Source organism: Rhinolophus sinicus, linkage group LG02 (assembly GCF_036562045.2).
Source record: "Rhinolophus sinicus isolate RSC01 linkage group LG02, ASM3656204v1, whole genome shotgun sequence".
Lineage (NCBI taxonomy): Eukaryota > Metazoa > Chordata > Mammalia > Chiroptera > Rhinolophidae > Rhinolophus > Rhinolophus sinicus.
This window is the reverse complement of record NC_133752.1, coordinates 192,335,003-192,357,437: the sequence shown is the minus strand read 5'-3', so window position 1 is coordinate 192,357,437 and position 22,435 is coordinate 192,335,003. Positions and strand designations below refer to the sequence as shown.

The following is a 22,435-nucleotide window of genomic DNA, read 5'->3' as shown; positions in this document are numbered from 1 at the left end:
TAGTAGCTCTTGAAGAAAAGATACCTGGGAAGCTTTTGTTTTTCTTTATGTATCCAGAATGATTTTGCTCTTGATTAATATTTGACAAATGTTTTGCTGGGACTCAAATTCTAAATTAAAAGTCAATTTGGGGGCGGACGGGTGGCTCAGTTGGTTAGAGCGCGAGCTCTGGGCAATGGGGTTGCTGGTTCGATTCCTACATGGGCCAGCGAGCTGCACCCTCCGCAAGTAGAATGAAGTCAGTGAGCTGCTGCTGAGCTCCTGGGTGGCCAGATGGCTCAGTTGGTTGGAGCCCCGGCTCTCAACCACAAGGTTGCCAGTTCGACTCCTCGACTCCCACAAGGGATGGTGGGCTCTGCCCCCTGCAACTAAGATTGAACACGGCACCTTGAGCTGAGCTGCCGCTGAGCTTCTGGATGGCTCAGTTGGTTGGAGCACGTCCTCTCAACCACAAGGTTGCTGGTTTCAACTCCCACAAGGGATGGTGGGCTGCACCCCCTGCAACTAACAACAGGCAACTGGACCTGGAGCTGAGCTGCGCCCTCCACAGCTAAGATTGAAAGGACAACAACTTGACTTGGAAAAGTCCCGAAGTACACACTGTTCCCCAATAAAGTCCTGTTCCCCTTCCCCAATAAAATCTTTTTAAAAAAAGGAAAAAGAAAGTCAATTTGCCACAGAATTTTGAAAATAAAAAAAATAAAAAAAACCCTTTTTTCCTACCTTCTAGTTTTTTTTGTTGAAAAGACTGATACCATTCTGATTCCTATGGCCTGTATGTTGTATGTCACCATTTTTTCCTGTGGAAGCTTTTAGGATACTGTCTTTACCCCGAGCGTTCTGCAGTTTCAGTTATGTGCCTTGGCATCAGTCTTTTTCTTAATATGTTTCATTGGGGTTGGGAAGCCCTCTTAGACGGGAGAGTAGTGTCCTCCAATTCTGAGAATTTTGATTATTTCATCATTTCCTTCCTTTCATTTTCCCTGCTCTGTTTTTCTGGATTATACTTAGTTGTTGGAGCTCCTGGACTGATTCTCTAATTTTCTTATCTTTATTCTCCTAGCTGTATGAATTTCTGTCCTACTTTCTAAGAGGGTTTCTACATTTTATCTTCCACTTATTTTAATTTCAAAAATTCTATAATATGATTAATTTCCTAGAGTGAGCTCTTTCTTTATTTTGTCTGTTTCTTTTTCATAGACTCCTCTTCTTTTTCATGGGTGTGATATTGTCATCTATAACTGAGGATATTAATCTTTTTTTTTTTAGTTTCTTCTGACCCCCCCCCCCATATTATTTCTGCGGGTATCTTTCTTGGATACCTTTTTATGTATTTTGTTTATTTGCTTGTTTTGAATGCACTTTCATCTTTGAGTTTTCCTTAAATTATGGATGATCCTGGGCTGTCTTCATATTTAAGAGTGAAGCTCTAAAAAACTGACAGTGGATGTATCAGAGGCATGGCTTCTCAATTGGTGGGCTCTCTTTTTCTGGGATTAGGGAAGTAAGACAGCTTTCTCACTGAGAGACCCTCAATTATCAGCATCTCTGCCACTTTTCTCAGAAGCAGTTCAGTTTCTTAGAAGAAGAATCCTCCAGTCATTTGCCTGTGGGTCATATGCCTGCCTAATGGCATTCTGGAAACAGAGGAAACAAAGGCGGTAGGGATCCTGCATCTAGTAGGCAGACTTCCACTTAACTTTCTTTATTTTCTACTAATCTAGTATCCCCAAGCCGAAAGCCTATTTATTTCAAGTTCTGCAGAAAACAAAATCTTCAAATTTTCTTTTTATTTCCTGAACAACTCTTTCACATAATGTATAAGTTAGTATTATATTTTGTCAAATATAAAGATGAAAAATAAGGAATTACAGTGGCACAAAGGTTGATTCTCACTCATAAGTCTGGAGGGACACAGTGTAGCTTGAAATGGTGCTTCTAGGCCTTCAGGGACCCAACTCCACCCTCCTAATCCTTGGCTTCCTTCGTCGGGGTCCTTATAGTCCATCAAGATGGCTGCTGGAGTTCCAGGTGTACTGTCTGTAGACCAGCAACTAAAGGAAGGGAAGACGAGAGCTAAACCCATTCTCATTCTCTCTCTCTCCCCTCTCGCCTCTCGTTTTAAAAATACTTTTTTAGAAGCAAAATTAAGACTAAGGTACAGATGTTTCCCATGTACCTCTTGCCCCAGCACATGCAGAGCCTCCTCCATTAGCAACAATCCTGACCTTCAATCTGGACCTGAGTGGAACATTTGTTACAATTGGATGAACCTACATCGACACATTATAATCACTCAAAGTCCAAAGTTTACATTACAGTTCACTTTTTTTTTTTTTTTTTTTTTAATTTTTACTGGGGAACAGTGTGTTTCTCCAGGGCCCATCAGCTCCAAGTCGTTGTCCTTCAATCTAGTTGTGGAGGGCGCAGCTCAGCTCCAAGTCCAGTTGCCATTTTCAATCATCAGTTGCAGGGGGTGCAGCCCACCATCCCATGTGGGAATTGAACCGGCAAACTTGTTGAGAGCTCCTGCTCTAACCAACTGAGCCATCTGGCCGCCCCTCTGGAAACTCAACAGCAGCTCATTGTCTTCAATCTAGTTATGGAGGGCTCAGCTCACTGGCCCATGTGGGGATCAAACCGGCAACCCTGTTGTTCAGAGCTCACTCTCTAACCAATTGAGCAAGCGTGCTGCCCTATATTTCACTCATGGTGTTATCTGTTCTATGAGTTAAGACAAAATGTATAATGATACGTATCTATTATTATAATATTATGCAAAATATTTTCACTGCCCTAAAAATCCTCTGTGCTCTACTCCATCAAACCCACGACAACCAATGATCTGTTTATTGTTTCCATAGTTGTGCCTTTTATGTCATATAGATGGAATCATACAGAATATAGCCTTTCAGATGGGCACTATGCATTTAAGGTTCTCCATGTCTTTTCATGTCTTGATAGTCCATTTCTTTTTAGTGCTAAATAATATTCCATTGTCTGGAGGTACCACAGTTTGTTTATCCGTTTACCTACTGAAGGACATCTTGGTTGCTTCCAAGTTTTGGCAATTATGAATAAATATATTACATTTGGTATTGTCATTTGATTTTGGCCATTCTAGTAGGTGTGTAGTGGCATCTAATTGCTGTTTTAATGTGCATTTCTGTGATGACATGATGTGGAGCATATTTTCATATGCTTATTTGCAATCTGTATCTCTTCTTTGGTAAGATATCTGGTAAGGTCTTCGGCCCATTTTTTTCTCTTAAAGATTTTATTGGGGAAGGGGAATGGGACTTTATTGGGGAACAGTGTGTACTTCCAGGCCTTTTTTCCAAGTCAAGTGGTTGTCCTTTCAGTCTTAGTTGTGGAGGGCGCAGCTCAGCTCCAGGTCCAGTTGCCGTTGCTAGTTGCAGGGGCGCAGCCCACTCTCCCTTGTGGGAGTCGAACTGGCAACCTTGTGGTTGAGAGCCCACTGGCCTATTTAGGAATCGACTGGCAGCCTTTGGAGTTAGGAGCACGGAGCTCCAACCTCCTGAGCTATCAGGCTGGCCCCCCATTTTTTAATTAAGTTGTAAGGTGAAACCTAACTGATTGATTTTAGATCTTTCTTCCTTTCTAATATATACATATAATGCTAGAAATTTCCTTCTAAGCACTGCTTTCAGCATCCCACAAATTTTGATAAGTTGTGTTTTCATATTCATTTAGTTAAAAATATTTTTAAATTTCTGTTGATCTCTCTTCTTTGACCCATATGTTATTCAGAAGTACATTGTTTAATCTCCAAGTATTTGGGGATTTTCCAGCTATCTCTCTGTTAACTGATTTTTATTTGATCCATTTTGGTCTGAGAACAGATATTGTATGATTTTTATTCTTTTACATTTGTTAAGGTATATTTTTTGGCCCGGAATGTGGTCTATCATGGTGTACGTTATGTGTGAGCTTGAGGAAAATGTGTATTCTGCTGTTGTTGGGTGGAGTAGTCTATGGATATCAATGATATCCAGTTGAGTGATGATGGCACTGCTGAGTTATGTCCTTACTGATTTTCTGCCTGCTGGATCGGTCCAATTCTGATAGAGGGGTTTTAGAGTCTCCAACTATGATAGTGGATTCATATATTTGTCCTGCAGTTCAATCAGTTTTTGCCTTGTGTAGTTTGACATTCTATTAGTAGGAACACACACATGAAGAATTATGTCTTTTTCTGATGTTCTTCAGTAAGAGAGCGTCGCCTCTGGTGGCCTGCTACTTCCATACTAGCCTCAGGCCACTGGGAATGGTTTGTAACTTATCTAATATGAGGATTTAATGAATACAGTTAAGTAAAATAGCAGGAAATTATTACCATTATCATTAGTTATAATATTAATATTATCAGTAGCATAATTGCTATTAGTAGTAATATCAGTATCATTTTGATAGTATTCTCCTGTTTTCTCTTTTCTAGAATACTGGTTATTGACATACTGGACCCTTTGGGTTGACTTTGCTATTTATTTAATTTCATTTCTCTTATGTATTCCTGTTATACTTTCTGGATAATTTAATTTAGTTTATCTTTCAACATTAATGTTAACATATTTGGTAATTATGTTTTTAATTTTTAAGGGCTCTTGTTCTACTGACTGTTCCTTTTCATTGCATTCTGTTCTTGTTTTATGGATGCAATTCTCCTTGATGTTCTCTAAGAATATGCATTCAAGTTTGAGGATTTGTTTACCTTTTTTTATTGTTTATTTGTTTTTAATTTTCTTTTGTTTGATGAATTTTCTTGTACTGCAAAGTAGCTTTTTAAATTTGTTTAAGTTGGACTTTCTCTTTAATTTTGTAAGCACTTACCAAATATGTAGTGATTCATGATTTTCTGTTTATACTTAATTAAGGCCACACTAGAATTATTGATGGAGAACTTTGGGTATACAGTACAACTTGCTCCGTGGTATCCTCTCCGGACCTATACACCTTCATGCATATTCTGGGTGTGACTTACTTCTCTACAACACTTCATCGAGTGTATATACTTTCTGATTCCAGAAATCTACAGAAACAAGTGCTAAGCAGATGTATTCCTCACATTCACTTGATTTTTATGAGTTTATACACTTTTGTGTTTCTTCAGTCTCATTATAATATGGTCACAAGAGGAAGTGATTATAAATATATGAGCATACTATACTGTCAAAAAAAGATTGTCTTTTTGGAGAATTGACCCCTTTATCATTATATAATGACCTTCTTTATCCCTTATAACTTTCCTTGCTTCGAAGTCGGCTCTGTCTGAAATTAGTATAGCTACTTCTGCTGTCTTTTGATTAGTGTTGGCATGGTATATTTTTCTCCTTTCATTTACTTTTAATCTATAACCCCATTCTCTTTTAAGAGGCATTCCCAGAAGCCCCAAACAACATTTCCACTTACATCTCATTGCTAGAACCATGACTACCACACCTTCATTTTAGAAAATTATTTAAAAAAACATTTCAAATGTTCTTTTATAAGTATATAATAATTATTATTAATTTATCATATTATAGAGGTATAATTTACCATAAAATTTGCTCATTTTAAGGGTACAAGTCAGTGATTTTTTAGTAAATTTACAGAGTTTTGCAACAATTACTACAATCCAGTTTTTCAACTTTTTCAAAAAGTTCTAAAGCTCTTTCCCCAGAAAGATCCCTCATGCCCATTTGTAGTCAATCCCATGTCTCCCCTCCCTTTTTAATAACCTCCCTGGAAGTACCATATAACATTACCATTTTAAGAGCCAGCTATTAGTCACATGGTGATAGTAGTTTCAAAGGAGGCTGGAAAATGTCGTTTGTTTGTTTATTAATCTAATCTGGACTCATTGCTGTCTTAAACAAAACCTGGCTCCGTTGCTAAAGAAAAAGTGGAGAGTGGGTGATGGGTTGGTAGCTAACCATCTCTATCACAGATAGATGGTATTATACTCTCCATTTTAGAAATGAAGAAACCAAAGCTTAATGAGCTGAGAAATTTACCCAAGGAAATCATCCGATATTAAACCTAATTTGAATTTTCCTTCGAACCAGAAAAAGACCACAATTTTTTTTATAATAGCCATTTAGCTTGAGACCCATCTGTTTGAATCTTATAGGATCAATGGTGACTCATTAATAGTCTTTCTGATACTCATCTTAGATTCTCAAACATATAAAAAGCCAGCTCAATCTAATTTACTGATATTATTGTTGTTCCATCAGACTTGACTATACTTCAACTACTTACTTTCACTAACCCCTAGCTGACCTTAAAACCCAGCTCAGGCATCACTTCTAGGAAGTCTTCCTTGACTTGCCTACTCAGGGTACCCATTATGTGCCCTAAACTCTCCTGATCACACTCCACAGAATTTTGCCTACTTTAGTCATAGATTTGCTTGTCCATCTCCCTAGACTGAAGATTTGTCCTTGAGGTCAGGAATCTTGTCCTGGATTTTCCCAGTGCCTAATCCAGTGCCTGGCACGCAACAGGTCTGAGCTTGGAAAATAAATGAAGGAGTCACCGTGGTGTGTTCAGCCCTCCGCTTCAGGGGTCTGCTACTGCCACTGTGATTGGTTGATTTGTAAACTTTTTCTTTCAACACCTATTGAGATTCCAGTGAAAACTTTGAAGAAATTACACTGAATTTTTGAGCTAATTTTTGTTGATGTCCTTTTTGTTTGCCCCACAGGAAGGAAAAGGAGGAAGAAGGGAGACAGGATTTGAACTACTCTCACTTGTCACTTTCAAGCTCTGATGAATTCTCTTCCCCAGGACAAGAAAGCTCCTCTGAAGTCGTTGATATTTCTAATTTCAGGTACAGTAGAACAACAACAGGAGAAAAAGTAAATTGTGGCTGAAGACTAAGAAATAGAAATAACTATTCCCAGGAAAGAGGAAAGAGTCCATTATAGTTTTCCCTAGGCTGATTGAAAAACAGGAGTGGGAATTTTTTGCTTGGGTCATTACATTTACTCTGTTACCCATTATTTCATATAAAACATGATAACTAACAAAATCTAATTTATAATATAATACTGGCTGCCATTTATTAACTGGTTTCTCTGTGCCAAGCATTAAGCTACACACATCAGCAACATGACCTCATTTTAACCTTCATAACAGCCATATGAGGTAGAGATGATTCACTGCAATTTATACAGCAGCTAGCCCAGGTTTGGAAAGGTTTCAAAAGTTCCCTGCAGTGGACACTAGGTAAATAACTGTAGCGAAGACACACTCCCTATTTTCAAGGGGCTCACAGTTTGGTAGAAAGAGGGCAGATCTATCAACAAATAAATGCCATAAGTTCCAGAGGTGCTCTTAGACAGATGGGACAAAGAACCCAATAGCCTGGAGCCACGCGGAAACATTTTACAGAAGTCGTGGCCCTTGACCTAAGTAGGTGGTTGCCAGGCAGAAAGCAGGGGCTGAGAAAAGAGGCCAGCATTCTCAGTGGATGGAGCAGAGGAGGGAAAGCTCAGAGGTAGGAAGTAGCATGGCAGGAGCTCACGAAAGTGTGTGAGGGGCTTCCAGGGATGGTGAGCGTGGAGAAGATCCCTGGACAATTCATGAAGGGATTTCCATGAAGTACTTTATTTTCTAAGTCAGGGAGAGCCACTGGAAGACATTAAGCAGGGAAACCACATGGTCAGATTTGGATTTTAAAAGTTCTGACGGCAGATGGTGGTCTTCACCAAGGAGTGTGTATGTATTTTGGAGGATTTGCAGTCTCCCACAAATGTTTACCTCTGTATGGAACCCTGCCCATACCTCTTGATCATAGTCCCCAACTTTCTTGATCTTGTCTCTCTCTCTCTCTCTCTCTCTCTCTCTCTCTCTCTCAAACATTTATGAGAACTCAGCCACTAATAATATATTAATTATTCAGAAATCATACACACACACACACACACACAACCAGAGACATATATTTGGTCCTATACTGATATAGTATGTATACTATAAAACATGCAGAAAAAAAAAGAAATTAAAAAGGATGAGATAATAATAGTAGAAGTTCCAATATCTTCTCCTCATAATGAGGCCATTGTGGATCCATGTTGGTAGGGATGACTACTCTAGGAGAGCCCCATGTAAAAATTAATCAGGTAAAGGAGTTACCGTTCAGTTTCCCCCACAGGAAAAGATGAAGCAGTAGAAGGAGCTTTGACTCTAAAAAGATCTGGGGTTTTGAATCTTTGCCCTGCCCGGCTTTGTGACTTTAAGTCAAACTACCTAAGTTCTCTTGGCCTGTTTCCTTGGCCATAAAAATGTGATGGGTGTTATGTATGAATGATCTAACCCATATAATGAGCCTGGCATAGAAACTGCCAGTAATTAATAAGCATCATTTTTTTACCCCCTGAAATTCCTGACATTCCGTAATTCAGGAAGCCTTCGAGCATGCCTGCTTCAGAGCACAGGCCTAGCCGAGCCCAGGACTCCCTGGTTTTCTGGGCCCTGGGCTAGCTTACCTTGTAGGGCAGTCCTTACCCTGCTCACTCACTATTGGGCACTGAAATTATGAAGCGCCAGAAAACGCACAAGTTCTCACCCACAGGGAAGAACCTCCAAGCTCCAAAAGTTTCACATTTGGGAGGGCACAGCCTGGGTCCAGTGAATTTCTTATAAGAAAAAATAGACTGATTACATTTTAGAACTTTGCCTCTCTATACTTGTGAAGTTAGGAATACATCCTCTTGAAAGGTCACACTGATTTTAAATTTTTTGTTTTTATTTTAATTAAAATAATACATATTTATCTTTAAGAATCAAATAGAGCTGCCTCTCTATTTGATTACTTCTCTGCAGCTCTGTTTCCTGATGTGTAAAATAGTATGTATAGTATAAAGTTGTTATGAGGATCAAACTAGTTAACATTTATAAAGCACTGAGAACAATGCTTGATGCAAAGTTAGCATAATACAAGTGCTTATTAAATTATCTGATCAATGGTTCTACAAAGCTTGTTACAAAAAAATTATACTCCCCTGGATCCCTTTTCCTATTCTCCAGCAACAACACTTTCCACTTTCTTAACTGATTGTCCTGGTATTTGTTTTCCTCTTTATGTCTAAATCTCATGCTGCTCTGCTCCTCGATCGTTCAGTGTCAGGCTTTATCTATGGAGTTCTCACTAGGAAAGGTGAGGCCTAGGCTCTGTCTCACACGCACACCTTCCCATCTCCCATCCTCCCTATGGGTTTCTGTTGTGATCTTGGTTGGATCATGAGTCAGCATTATTATACCATCAGTACCATTGCCATGAGCCACAGAGTGTACTGTGGTTAGTTTTCTTTTCTTGCAAAACTATTTGCCATCCCTGGAACTAAGTCTCTCTCTTTTTTAATCTGCCTGTTTTCTCGCTTTTTTCCCCTTATGTACAGGTCTGACAATTAAGTTTGCAAACTTGTTGCAACAATGTTGTTAACTTTTTTTTATATCAGAGGGATTATTCATTATGAATTTGTACCAACTGGACAAACAGTTAACCAAGTTTACTATTTGGAAGTGCTGAAAAGGGTGCGTGAAAAAGTTAGATGACCTGACCTTTTCGCCAACAATTCATGGCTCTTGCTTCACGACAATGCACCAGCTCACATGGCACTGCCTGTGAGGGAGTTTTTAGCCAGTAAGCAAATAACTGTATTGGAACATCCTCCCTACTCACCTGATCTGGCCCCCAATGACTTCTTTCTTTACCTGAAGATAAAGGAAATATTGAAAAGACATTTTGATGACATTCAGGACATCAAGGGTAATATGACGACAGCTCTGATAGCCATTCCAGAAAACGTTCCAAAATTGCTTTGAAGGGTGGACTAGGCGCTGGCGTCGTTGCATAGCTTCCCAAGGGGAGTATTTCAAAGGTGACCATAGTATATTCAGCAATGAGGCATGGAGCATTTTTTTCTAGGATGAGCTCACGAACTTAATTTTCCAACCTCGTATTTATTGCAATTTGTCTCCAGATTCTCCCTTGGTTGTACAAATCTCTCAGTACAATTATTTTACATAGTCTATCAATTTCACCTTTATTTCCCTGACTTGCTTCACTCCTGATGGTGGATTTCTAGGCTATATGTTGGGGATTCCCTTCTTCATTCTCTTGATCACACTGGTTTTTAAATCTGTTTTTGTTTGTGTCTTTATGGTTCATCCACAGAGAGTTCACCAAGAAGTTGGAACCAACGTACAAAAGGAAAGTATTCTTCCTCAGCTTCTCGCCTTCCAGCTCACCTGGATGAATCCTTGTCCAAGAACTGGGAGAACTTTTTGGATGAAGCCTATGCATGTTGTTGAGTTTAACCTAAAACAAAAACTACAAACCAAACAAAATAATAATAATACTGCAACACATCTAGTCATTTCTAGTCCATGGGACAAAAAGTATTGAAGTTCATGTCTACCTGGGCCAAAGTCAGGATTTAAATTGAAGCTAAGTCACTTCATTCACTCATGCATTTACTTACTAGTTCTTTTTATTTTTTTGGGGGGGAATATTGGGGAACACTGTGTCTCTCCAGGGCCATCAACTCCAAACCGCTGTCCCCCAACTTAGCCGTGGAGGGCGCAGCTCAGCCCCAAGTCCAGTCACCATCCCCAATCTTTAGTTGCAGGGGGCGCAGCCCACAACCCTGGAATCGAACTGGCAACCTTGCTGTCGAGAGCCAGTGCTCCAACCAACTGAGCCATCCGGCCTCTCCTACTTACTAGTTCTTTCATTCACTTGTTTAATAAGAACACCATGGAATGTATACTATTACTATGTAACATAGCAATAGTAATCATAGGTGACATCATTTATCGAGTACTTACTATGTGGTGAGTGCTCTGGTAAGTTCTTTTTCGACATTATCTTGGTTCATCCTCCTGGGGGCCCCGTGAAATGGTGCTGTTACTCCATTGTCCTTAGAGGACACTGGGGCTTGGAGAGACTGAGCAAAACTTCACCGGGTGTCTATTCTATGTCATGCCTGGACGAGTTCCTGTGCATACAGAGATGAATAAAAACAGAGTCCCTGACCTTAAGGGGCTCACAATCTGGAAGAAGGGGTAGTAGGATGTAGAAACCAAAAAGTGCATGAATGCTTTGCTAGGGATCTGTGGGAACTCCAAGGAAAACCAAGTCAGAGAGACTTCACTGAGGTGCAGAGGTACAGGGGCCAGTGTGCAGAAGGGTCTGCAGCTGGGCTTAGAGGCTTGGCTGGTATCATTTTGGCCTCAGAGCACAAGGGGGTGACCTGTTCTGTGTTAGAACAGTCTGCCTGGCACAGCTCAGAGGGAAGAAATCATGCAGATGGCTGTTTGCCTGAACCAAGACGCAAATAAGTACATCCTTGGGACCTACACTGTCTCCCACGGATATGCATCTTCACTCGAACCCCGAGTGTAACTCTAGGTGACTCCCTTGGAGAATATCACCCAGGTAAAGGGATGGAGGAAGGGGGGTAGGGAAGGAGCTCCAGCTTTGGCCCCAGAAAATTCCGAGCTTTGAATCCCTGTAGCTACATGACTTGACCTCTCTGAGCTTGCTTGCTTGAATGCAGAAAGGAATGCCTGCCTAGGAGGGTAGTGTTGTCGTGATGGTTAAATGACATAATTAATGCAAAGTTCCTGGCATAGCTTATTCCCCTTGGTAACTGCTACGAGCTATTGTTGTTGTTGTTATCACTGCTGTTAAAAAGCATACTCTTCTGAAACCAGGACATGTTGAGCATGTGCCATGTATAAGGCACCGTACGGCTCCGATGACCAGAGCATTCTCTCTTGCCTCCGGTCCGCCACCCAAGCCACAATCAGCTCTTTATTTGCAGTTCTTCTCAGGAGAAATGCTCCCTCTCCTATTTCTGGACCTTTTGCCTGTTGCTGCTTTTGTATCTGGATATTCCTTCTCCCTCTTCCCTGTGAACTCCTCCCTGTCTCGTTAATTCCTGCTCCTCCTTCAGGACCCCGTGTAGATGTCCCCTCCTCCAGAAAGCCTTCCCTGATACACCACCAGCAAAGTTGACATTTGTGCCCCTCCTACATGGTCCGATGGCCTTTCCTGCACCCTCATTATGGTAGCAGTTACCACAGTGGATGTAAATGCCTGTTTACCTATCTATGTCTACCACTAGCCCCAACCCAGAAAGGAGGTGTCCTGATTTTCTGGCCCAGGGCAAACTGCACTGCTGTCTTTCAAGACTGTCCTTTGCACAGCACTTGGGTCCAACATCATCCCTGCACGGACCCTTTCCAGAAATTACCGAGGACTCATAACCATAGGCCTCTCAGGAAGTTCAAGATGAAAAGACCTGTCTCCGTTCTTTGTAAATATTAGAAGGGAAAATTATGGGAAAGAATCCTTTGCCCTTTATAAGGGGAGGGGCAGAGCATCAAAGAGAACAGTTAACAAGCATTTACTGTAATGTGGGATAAAGCAAATGAGTAATTGTGTGATACTCCACTTCTGTCATTCCCAATGTTGCTGGGAACCAGTATTCTCAGCATGGAAGAAAGGAAATTCAGATGTTAAACTAGAACAGATGAAGTTAAAATCCTACAGTCCTGGTTTGAATTGATTATGCATATACAGGTTTAGCACATGGGTTAAGAGCATGGACACTGGAGCCAGACTGTGAGTCTTGGGCAAGTTATTTAACTTTGTGGTGCCTCAGTTCCATCATCTGTAAACAGGGATAATAAATAGTTCCTACCTCATGGTTTCTTTGTGTGGAGTGAATGTGCTAATCTGTGGAAAGCGGTAAGTGCTATAAATGTTAGTTATCAAATGTTACCTTTGGCTTCTCTCCTTTGCTTCTGAGAGCTCACGTCTCTCTAGCACCTTTCACTCCAACAGAACTACTTGCAGCTTCCTAAATAAGCCTCTGTGTTCCATCTGTCTTTCCCACAATGCCCAGCTGGCAAATCCTTACTTATCCTTTCAGCCCCAAATTAAGGGTTACCACCTAGATGAGGACCCCCAGGGAGAGATCTGCTTGGTTCCCAACTGCATATACAAGTATGTATAATCCTTCTTATCTTGCCCTGTATGTGATTATGTTTCTGTATCTACCCTACTAGACTCACGGCTTCTTGAGGGCAGAAACCTGTCTTTATCTCCATATCCAGCAGAGAACTGAGACCAGTGTTTACTAAATGTTGGTTAAATAAACTGTCATAGGTATGCCTCTCTGAGCAGCTATATGCTGAAGTTGGGAGTTTTGGTATACCAGAAGTGCCAAAAAATGTATACAAGTGGACACTTTGGTCAACATTGCTCAAGCAGTAGTTCACCATTATCAGAGGTGTCTGTACGCTGATGGTAACCAGTCTGAGCACCTCTTGTAATTGCAGAAGTTAAACGTGACTTGTATTCATCTTTTGTTATTGGTATATGTTGAGTATTACAATTTTAATACAGTTTTCCTTTCTTGAAATGTGTATACATTTTTTTGGCACCGTGTGTGTGTGTGTGTGTGACTGTAATTGCCTATATACTTATCTATATCCCCCACTAGGGTTTGCATCGTTTGCTGTTGAATCCCTAGCACCTAACACCTAGCACAGTGTCTGACACATAGTAGGAATTCAATAAACATCTCTTGAGTGAATGAAATATGTTAAGGGGAGATGTACCCAGTGAAATTCTTTTTGTGTGTGTGATGACTCTTCATTCTTTAGTTCTCTACTATAGCATTTCTCAAATTTGAGCTCTTGAAACTCCAAGAATATATATCTAACATATATCCACAGGCACTAGTTTGAGGAAACTCAAATGTATGCCACGGAATCATATGCCTCTATTTGATTATAAGATGGTTGTCCACAGAGGGGCAGTAAAGTGTAACGGTTTAAAATTCAGGTCTTTACTGTAATCCCACTGTGTTTTTTGTTGTTGTTTTTTAACTAGCATTTTTTTTTTGGGGGGGGGGAAGGGGAACAGGACTTTATTGGGGAACAGTGTGTTCCAGGACTTTTTTTTCCAAGTCAAGTTGTCCTTTCAATCTTAGTTGTGGAGGGTGCCATTCAGCTTCAAGTTGTTGTCCTTTCAGTAGTTGTGGGGGCGCAGCTCAGCTCCACGTCCAGTTGCCATTGCTAGTTGCAGGGGGCGCAGCCCACCATCCCTTGCGGGACTCGAGGAGTTGAACCGGCAACCTTGTGGTTGAGAGCCCACTGGACCATGTGGGAATCGAACTGGCAGCCTTCGGAGTTGGGAGCACAGAGCTCCAACTGCCTGAGCCATGGGCCGGCCCTCACTGTTTTTTTTTATTTCTTAGAATATCATTAAAATGACACAAACTTTTTAAATTTTATAGAGAATGTGCGGACTTGCTGAAAATTTTGAGAAATTGTGAAAGCTAATTGACACAATTACTAATTGGTTACTAATTGACACAAAAGTTCTGGCTTGTCATCCTCTAAAATAGGAAGGTAGTATTTTTCCATGCCGGATTTTTTTTATGTAGTCATTTTTATAGGTCTTTTATGGCTTCTGAGTTTTCTGTCATTCTTAAGATTTTTCTTATTCTGAGATAACAAAAAATTGTCTCATGTTTTCTTCTAGCATTTTTATTATTTAATTGTTCAGATTTAATTTCTTGATCTATCTGAAATTTATTTTGGTATAAGGTGTGAAGTATGCTTCCAATTTTATTTTTCTTCTAGATGGCTACCTAGTTGTTCCACCACCATTCATTGACTTCATCATTTCCCCACTGATTTGAAATTCCACCTTCATCATATTCAGAATTTTTGTTTGATATGAAAGACGTCTTTTTTTTTCTGATTTGAATGGAGAGGTCTTCAAGTGTAATTTTTAATTACCCCAGGGTTTTTGTTTGTTTTTAATTGTAAAATTTGTACATAACCATCAATATCATATTCAAAGATTTTTATTCTCACTTCGTGAATTTATTACCAAGTTCATTTCAGTTTCTTTAAGTGTACTGCACACAACCTTCAAATATTATGAACATTTCTCTCTCCCAGCTGTCACTACACCAAGCTACATATGTTATATTTCCCTAAATCATCTTGCTGTGCTCTTCGCAGCTCTTCTGTACAATTGATGTCTTCATCTAACAAGTTGCTCAGAAATTGCTGTAATTATTTTGGGTGAATCCTCAAAGTGAAAGCCTATTAGCACTATCCAGTTCACCCCCCAAATGGGCATTAATTTCCAAGCTACAGCTCTTATTTGTTGGCTCTTTAAACAATCCACCTTGGTTGGGGGGTTGGGGGGGAACATCCTACAAAATGCCAGCTGCTACTGTGGGAATTTTTTTGCTATTTATTCCAGCAAAAAAATGATTCAGACACTGAAGAAAAAGGGTCACTCTGTACTAGGTTTTGAACCCAAAAAAACTGCACAGATATTCATCCAAGATACAGTCTCCACCTCAACAGATGCTCTTTCAAACGTTTCATGACTCTCCTCAACAGTCTCCATTTAAAGGGAGGAAGAGGACGCTGCCAGATATAGCTCTGCTGGCATGAAGGCTGGCCTAAAATTCCTATTTAAAAACTGGACCAAAATATGTTTGGCTTCTGTTGTCTATTTAAAATTTCAAGTTAAGACGAAGGAAAATTACTCTCCGTCCTGAATGGGCCTTGGGCGCCTCACTCTCACGCACAGACTGGAGAGTGGCAAACGGTTAGTTAAGAAAGCCATAAAGAACAAAAAGATATTAGGAACGCTGAGACATTAGTGAAGCCATCTATGAACACCAGTCATGAAAAGCTGTTCGTGAAAAGAAAGGCCTTTTCCCCTCTTGGAGGAAAAGACTCCCATATTCGACCGCCTAACCCGAGGGTCCTCAAGGAGATAAGCCTTCTGCACATCACCTGTTGCCACTCACCCCAGCGCGCAGCCCTCAGAGCTCTCTCGGCGACAATTCTTAGCTTCCTCTCCCCTCGGACCAGGTCCCGCTCTCGGCCCCGCCCAGAGCCCCGCCCACACATGCTCCTCCCTCTCCCTCCGTCCCGCCCACTGTGGCCCCGCCCCCTCGGTCCTCGACGTCTGCACGTCCCGCGCGCACCTAACCTCGCGCCGGTTGGCACCAAAGCTGCTGGTCCACGACGCGCGGGCCGGCGGTCTCCGCGTTCTGGTTCTGAGTTGGAATCCCTGAGGACTGGGAAGCCCGGGCGAGGGGGCGGAAAGGAAAATCTCGGGGAGACTGTGGGTACGAGCGGGGTTTGTGGCAGAAAGGGAAACGTGTGAAGAATCTGAGGGGAAACGCCAGGGTTCCGTTCTTTGGTAATAGTTGGTGGTCGTTGCTGGTCCCTGGGTAGTGGCGTCGTGCATCCCTCCCTCACTTCGGGAAAGGAATCTCAGTGATCTCGAGGGACTTCCAGCATCTTAATTTTAAATCAAATCGGACCTAGGTCTTGAAGGGGCCCCCTTGGCCTCCTTATGAGGGAACCAAGTGTTAAAATGTCGGGCCGCGGGTGCGGCCCAGGCCTTCTGTTGAGGGAGGGTAAGGGGGTGACCTGGACCACACTCCCCGACGGCGCCTTAAACCGAGGTGTCTGGGAGCCCTCTAACTGTTCAGCCCGTCAGTTACTGCTCCAGAACGACAGAGAACAATCCATTTGTTTTATCAAGGGGAGTAGAAATGATTTTTTTTTCTTCAATGAAGATAGTGTGGAATTTTGTGTAATCATATATGATTAAAGAAGGGACAGTATTCCAGAAGATACCATTAACACTGTTTTCTCTTTTCCCTGGGTTAATTTGCTGTTTAGAGGTCTAGCAGTTTGTTCCTCTTCCGCTGGGCCCCAACCCCTAATTTTGGTATTAAGTGAGGAGATGGAAGAGACCGAGAAAATGGATTACTTGGACCACATTTTATTCTAATGAACACAGCCATACCTTGTAGATTACTGAGATCTTAAAACAACTGCTACAGTGTTAAATCAAAGACTCTGCTTATTGGTTGGCTTTAGTATTGCACTGAGTGTCCACCATAATTTTAAATCTTAAAAAAACAAGGAGAAAAGAAAGCCCCATGAAATTAGTAAATACTAGTAAATACAAAATACATCTCAAGTTTTATGAAGCAAAAAGATATATGTTACAAGAGAGCCCATTCATAATTAGCAAGCAGGAAGGCATTCATCAGATGTGAGAAAAATAAAACATATTTATTGACGGCAGACTAAGTTTAGGAGCCAGGGAGGATACAGGAAAAATGACATAAGGTCAAAGTTCTTAGAGTGGTGTTAACAAACACGAAAGACTAAACAGCAATATGCAATTCTAAATAACCTTCCAAGATAAGAAAAAAGATATTATCAGACAGCCATGATTAACTGCTACAGGAAATCAAAAGATGATAAAAGTGACCAGTTTTAAGAAAAGAGAGAAGCAGCTAAGTCCCCCACCCCCACATACATACACCCCTAAAATAAATAATGCCACATGCTCAGCAGAAAGAAGATAGGCCAGCCCAGTCATTCCAAACTAAATGTTTCTCTAATTGTCCTGGTCCTTGGTGACTTCAAAATGAAATCTAGGAGGTCTCTGGGCAAAGGAGTTTGTACTATATAATCTGACTGCTTTTTAAATAATATTATTTTCCCAGAGTTGGTGATTTTTCTGCTGCTCACCTTTCAATATGAAGGAAGATCAAGTTGTGCTGGAAGAACCAGGATTCCAAGATGAAGAGGTATTGCAAGAATATTGGAAGATAGGTAGACATTCAGTCATTCCACAAAAATGAAGCTTCTTCTCTGTTAGCTACTATTTTTAGAAACTGAGAGTAGAAATAAAACATAGTTCTAGAGAGAGGCAATATTACAAATATGTAACAACTTGTTTGGCAAGAAGTGCTAAGATTAGCTACCTAGCAACTGGCATGAAAGTATTTTAATAATTTAACAACTGGTGTGGCCATATTGGTACCTATGCGTACTGATACCAAACAACAGAGGAAGGGGGGCAAGATCTGGTGGGGAAGAAGGTTGAGAACACATATTTTAAAATAGATTTAAATGTTCCACTCTTTTGGGTTAAGGTCTTAAAAATTTGAAGAGGCCATGACAAAAGTATTGAATTTCCCAGCCCTTTCAATGTTGGCTCTTCTTCTAAGTATGTAACAATGTGTTTGTAAATGCATTATTGATCCTACATCTATCTGTCTAGAGAAATGGAATTTGAGGCATTTGGAATGACCATAATATTGAATTAACTCTTTAAAAGATGTGAAAGTGTTGACTATAAAGAATCAAAACTCCATTTTTTCTTGTTCCATCTCCTTTAGGAATCTTTGTTTCAAGACATTGATCTGTTACAAAAACATGGAATTGTAAGTATTTTTTTCAATGTTGTGTGAAATTGTCCAATTCAGGGTTTCTTGGCCTTGACCCTATTGACATTCGGGACTGTTGTGGGCGTCTGTCCTGTGCACTGTGGAGTGTTTAGCAACATCCCTGACTCCTAACCACTCACTATATGCCAGTAGTACCCCTCTAGTTGTGATAACCAAAAATTTCTCCAGACATTGTCAAGTGTCCCCATGGAGCAAAATTGCCCCTGGTTGAGAACCACTTGTTCAAGTAGAGATATTCAGAGCTATCTACATCAGCTGTCCTCATCAACAGAAAATTCAGTTCTGTCGGAATTTTTGCAGTGATCAGAGTAAGTGATGTTGACAGAAATCCAGACTTTGAATAACAAACTAGATGAATTTCAACAGCAATCAGTTGATAGTAAAACTTCTCTGACATTATCTTTTGAAGGCTCACATTTAATCTCTTCCAGTTGGATTTAGAAAATAAGAGCAAAAGAAAATCCTGGCCCTTTGGTGATGTAGTTCTTTGCATTCTCCAAGGGGAGAGGGGAAAAAAAATCTTTAAAAATTTTGAAAGAACATATTGGTAATGAAGTTCTGTAGAAGGAAGGAGCTGAATTGAGTGGGTGAATGTGTGATAAATTTGCTAGCTTTTCTACTAACAGACTTTTCTTTTGAATTCCTTGTTACATTGCCATGGTCTCACTAACATTCTTGGGAAAACAGGGCACAGCCAGAACATTTGGCAGCGTGCTGGGTGTGTTCTACTCAGATATTTCTAGAACATTTGGCTACATGGTGGGTGGGTTCCACCTGGCTACTTGTATAAAATTGGCATCATGGTGGAAGGATATGGACACAAAAGCGCATGACATAGTATGGGAGTTTTTCAGGCTGGTATTTCATCAATCTGCTCCATTCTTTTATTTACAGAATGTGGCTGACATTAAGAAACTGAAGTCAGTAGGAATCTGTACCATTAAAGGGATACAAATGACAACAAGAAGAGCCCTGTGCAATGTCAAAGGGCTCTCAGAAGCAAAAGTGGACAAGATTAAAGAGGCCGCCAACAAACTTATTGTAAGCAAAATCCATTCTTTGTTGTTTTAGCTTAGAAGGGCCCCTGAGTCTCTGTAGTCTTTCTCATTATGAACACGAGAAACTATTATGCAAACTCTGCATTCCTGTAGATCACCGGATATTATTCTCCCCATGTTAACGTTTTATTCCTTCAGTTTCAAAGCAACAGCAATTAATTTTTTCAAGATTGAGGCAGGGGTCTTCACCTGGAACACTCTGAAGATAATTATTTTTACCAAAACTTCTTTTTGTTTCCTTTTATATTACTTTTTCTTTCTTTTTCTCTGCCTTTCCTTCTCCTTTTCATTTTTGTTTTTTACCTTGTTTTTGTTTTGTCTCCTCAAATATGATATCTATGGCCGTTGCAAAGTGGTTAGCACCAAAGAAGTTGCTCTCTCCTGGTGTATGTAGGCCAATTGATAAAAGAGCATGGGTTAGAAAAAGACTAACAGTAGTTAGGTCTACATGTGTGCAGTTGAAAAATGTATGAACCTACTAACCATTATGTTGTATACTTGAAACTAAATAATATTAAATGTCAACTGTAACTGAAATAAATGAATGAATAAATATCCAAGAATATGCTCACTAAGGCAAGTGAGCTAAAGTTACGCCAAACCCATACCTTGTAGCTGGGCCCACAGACTATGAGAGGCCCATACAGCTGAGAGGCTCCAAGCAAAAACATATGCCTTTAACCCAAGCTTTTGCGTAGAGCTTTTGGGTACCCCTGAACCTAAGTAGGGTGGCTCAAGAGCCTGCGTTCTTAACCATGATTTTGTGCTGCCTTCAAAGACAAATGAACTGTAGTTCATATCAAATGATGACCCTGATAATCAAGTATATACTTTTCGGCAACATTTGAAATTAAAACCATTATCTTATACCCTTTTTGAAACTTTCCTTTTGTCTTTCTGTAGGAACCAGGATTCTTGACTGCCTTTGAATATAGTGAGAAGAGGAAGATGGTTTTCCATATCACCACTGGGAGCCAGGAATTTGAGTGTGTATCTCATATATTTTATAACCACTGAGCACAGTCTTTGAAATACTATATTTCTTTTCCTCTACCTGGCTTTTGTTTCTACTATTAGTATTAGTAATATCTTCTTCTTTTGAAATAGTTTTTTTTTCCCAAAGGCAACTGAAGAAAATACATTTGAAACTACTTGTAGAAACAAGATTAAATTTCTTACAAGAAATTCAGACCCAAAATATAGTTTCTGAATCAACCTGTATTAATCTACAAATAATTTTAAAAATTAGTTTAACTTTTCATTTCCTCTCTCCTAATATCTATTTTTCATGTTTCTCAGTATATTTTTTAAAATTGAATATTCAGTTGACTTTTAAAAACAGCACAAAATGAAAAGCCCAGCTAATAATAAGACCATTTGTTCAAACTCCAATTCAGATCTAAAGAACAGAACTGAGACATAAGGCCTATATTGCCTGTTTCCTATTGGTACCCAGAAGTAAGAATAGCAGGGCTTACAAGTTGTTTTGTTGATCCACTGGCTCATACACAGTAGAACCTGTGATCTAAACCGGTGGAATGCCATTTGTTCAGCCCAGAATTCCTGTTCATGTTGGATGGATGGATAGATAGATAGATATCGAAAGAAATGATATGAATGATAGTAACACTTTCTCCTTTCTTGATATCTCTATTTCTGTTCCTGTTATTAATGCTTACTTTCTGTTTCCAGTAAGTTGCTAGGAGGTGGAATTGAAAGCATGGCAATCACAGAAGCTTTTGGAGGTAAATAGAACCTTGATAGTTTGTTATATGAAAAAAATTATATATATATATATATATATATATATATATACACACACATACATATAAACACATACATATATAATTAAATAAACAACCAATAGTTAATTGTGTCTATTTTGGGACATACAATGAAATCTCAGTTATCATAATACAGGATTATTCTAAGCTGCAGTTAAAATATATTCCAACATTAACAGATGGATCTTATTGTCATTTTTCATCTTTTTATCTCTGACTGCTACAGAAGAGAATAGAATTTTTTACTCTCATTCCTTCAAAAGGTAGTTGAATAATTAGACATCTTATTTCTAGGAAATGCACGTTCCATGAACAAGGAGAGTAGATTTTTTTTCTTCCCTGTTTATATCCTTTATTTTTCTTCAAAACAATTCATACATAACTATTCTACACCGTGCCTGGCAATTTCAGTACTTGCAGTCTTCGGGAAACTAAATCTGTTGTTTTGTTGATGTTCCTGGTGATTTGGAGAAATAAATCTGTTTTTCATTATTTCTGGTGACTCTCAGTCTTGTGGCTATCGTCTTGTGTATTTATTGATATTTGTGAGTTTATTGCTTGATTTTAATCTGTGGGAGTTCAGTGGGCCTAAACTGGTGAGTGGGCAAGTTTTCTCCCAGAGAGAATTTGCTTTTGTTGCTAGCAAGGGCATGCCACCAGTTGGAGACCACGTCAGCTCCCCTCTGAGTACTTCAGTTCAGTGAGAGAATCCCAGGCTCTCCTTCCTATAGGAGGATATTAAACTCTCATTTATATGACTAAGGAAAACTTGGTTTAACTTAATTTTTATCTAAAGGACAGTTCAGTGAAAAAATAACTTTAAAAAGTTATTTTTAGTACTGGTATTCATATATGCAGGATCCATTCATGACGTGGTGGTACTTTATGGGTAAGATTTGACAGTTGGAACAGAAAACCATACTCTGAGGACATATTTTATTCTTTATGAAAATATCTAAAAATTAACTGCGGTTTTTTGTTTTTTTTCCCTATATTTCACAGAATTTCGTACTGGAAAAACCCAGCTCTCTCATACCCTCTGTGGTAAGGGTACATAACAACAATAATAACAATAACAATAATAATTGTAGTTATGACTTACTAACCTACTTTGTGCCTGGTTTATGTCATCTCCTGTAATCTGAACAAATTTACAAAGAAACTAAATCTCAGAGAGGTTAAGTAAACTGCCCATGGTTACACAGATACCAGACCTGGTCTTTGAATGTGTGGTGCTTGAGGTGGTGTGCTGCTCTCT

At 39.8% G+C, this 22,435-nt stretch overlaps 2 protein-coding genes across 2 annotated transcripts in view; both read left to right on the top strand.

The window, feature by feature from the left end:
* The window catches only part of FAM227A (family with sequence similarity 227 member A), a 50,343-nt gene extending 36,901 nt beyond the window's left edge, over window positions 1-13,442 (top strand). The window contains exons 15-16 of the mRNA XM_019734561.2: window positions 6,710-6,835; window positions 10,187-13,442. Of these exons, the coding sequence (XP_019590120.2) occupies window positions 6,710-6,835; window positions 10,187-10,268 (208 nt within the window). The 3' untranslated portion in view covers window positions 10,269-13,442. The remainder of the gene's footprint in view (window positions 1-6,709; window positions 6,836-10,186) is intronic.
* A 2,594-nt stretch (window positions 13,443-16,036) lies between these two features.
* DMC1 (DNA meiotic recombinase 1) overlaps window positions 16,037-22,435 on the top strand; it is a 29,744-nt gene continuing 23,345 nt past the window's right edge. Inside the window, exons 1-7 of the mRNA XM_019734560.2 lie at window positions 16,037-16,187; window positions 17,589-17,672; window positions 18,267-18,311; window positions 19,230-19,376; window positions 20,297-20,379; window positions 21,086-21,138; window positions 22,180-22,221. Coding sequence (XP_019590119.1) covers window positions 17,622-17,672; window positions 18,267-18,311; window positions 19,230-19,376; window positions 20,297-20,379; window positions 21,086-21,138; window positions 22,180-22,221 — 421 coding nt within the window. The 5' untranslated portion in view covers window positions 16,037-16,187; window positions 17,589-17,621. The remainder of the gene's footprint in view (window positions 16,188-17,588; window positions 17,673-18,266; window positions 18,312-19,229; window positions 19,377-20,296; window positions 20,380-21,085; window positions 21,139-22,179; window positions 22,222-22,435) is intronic.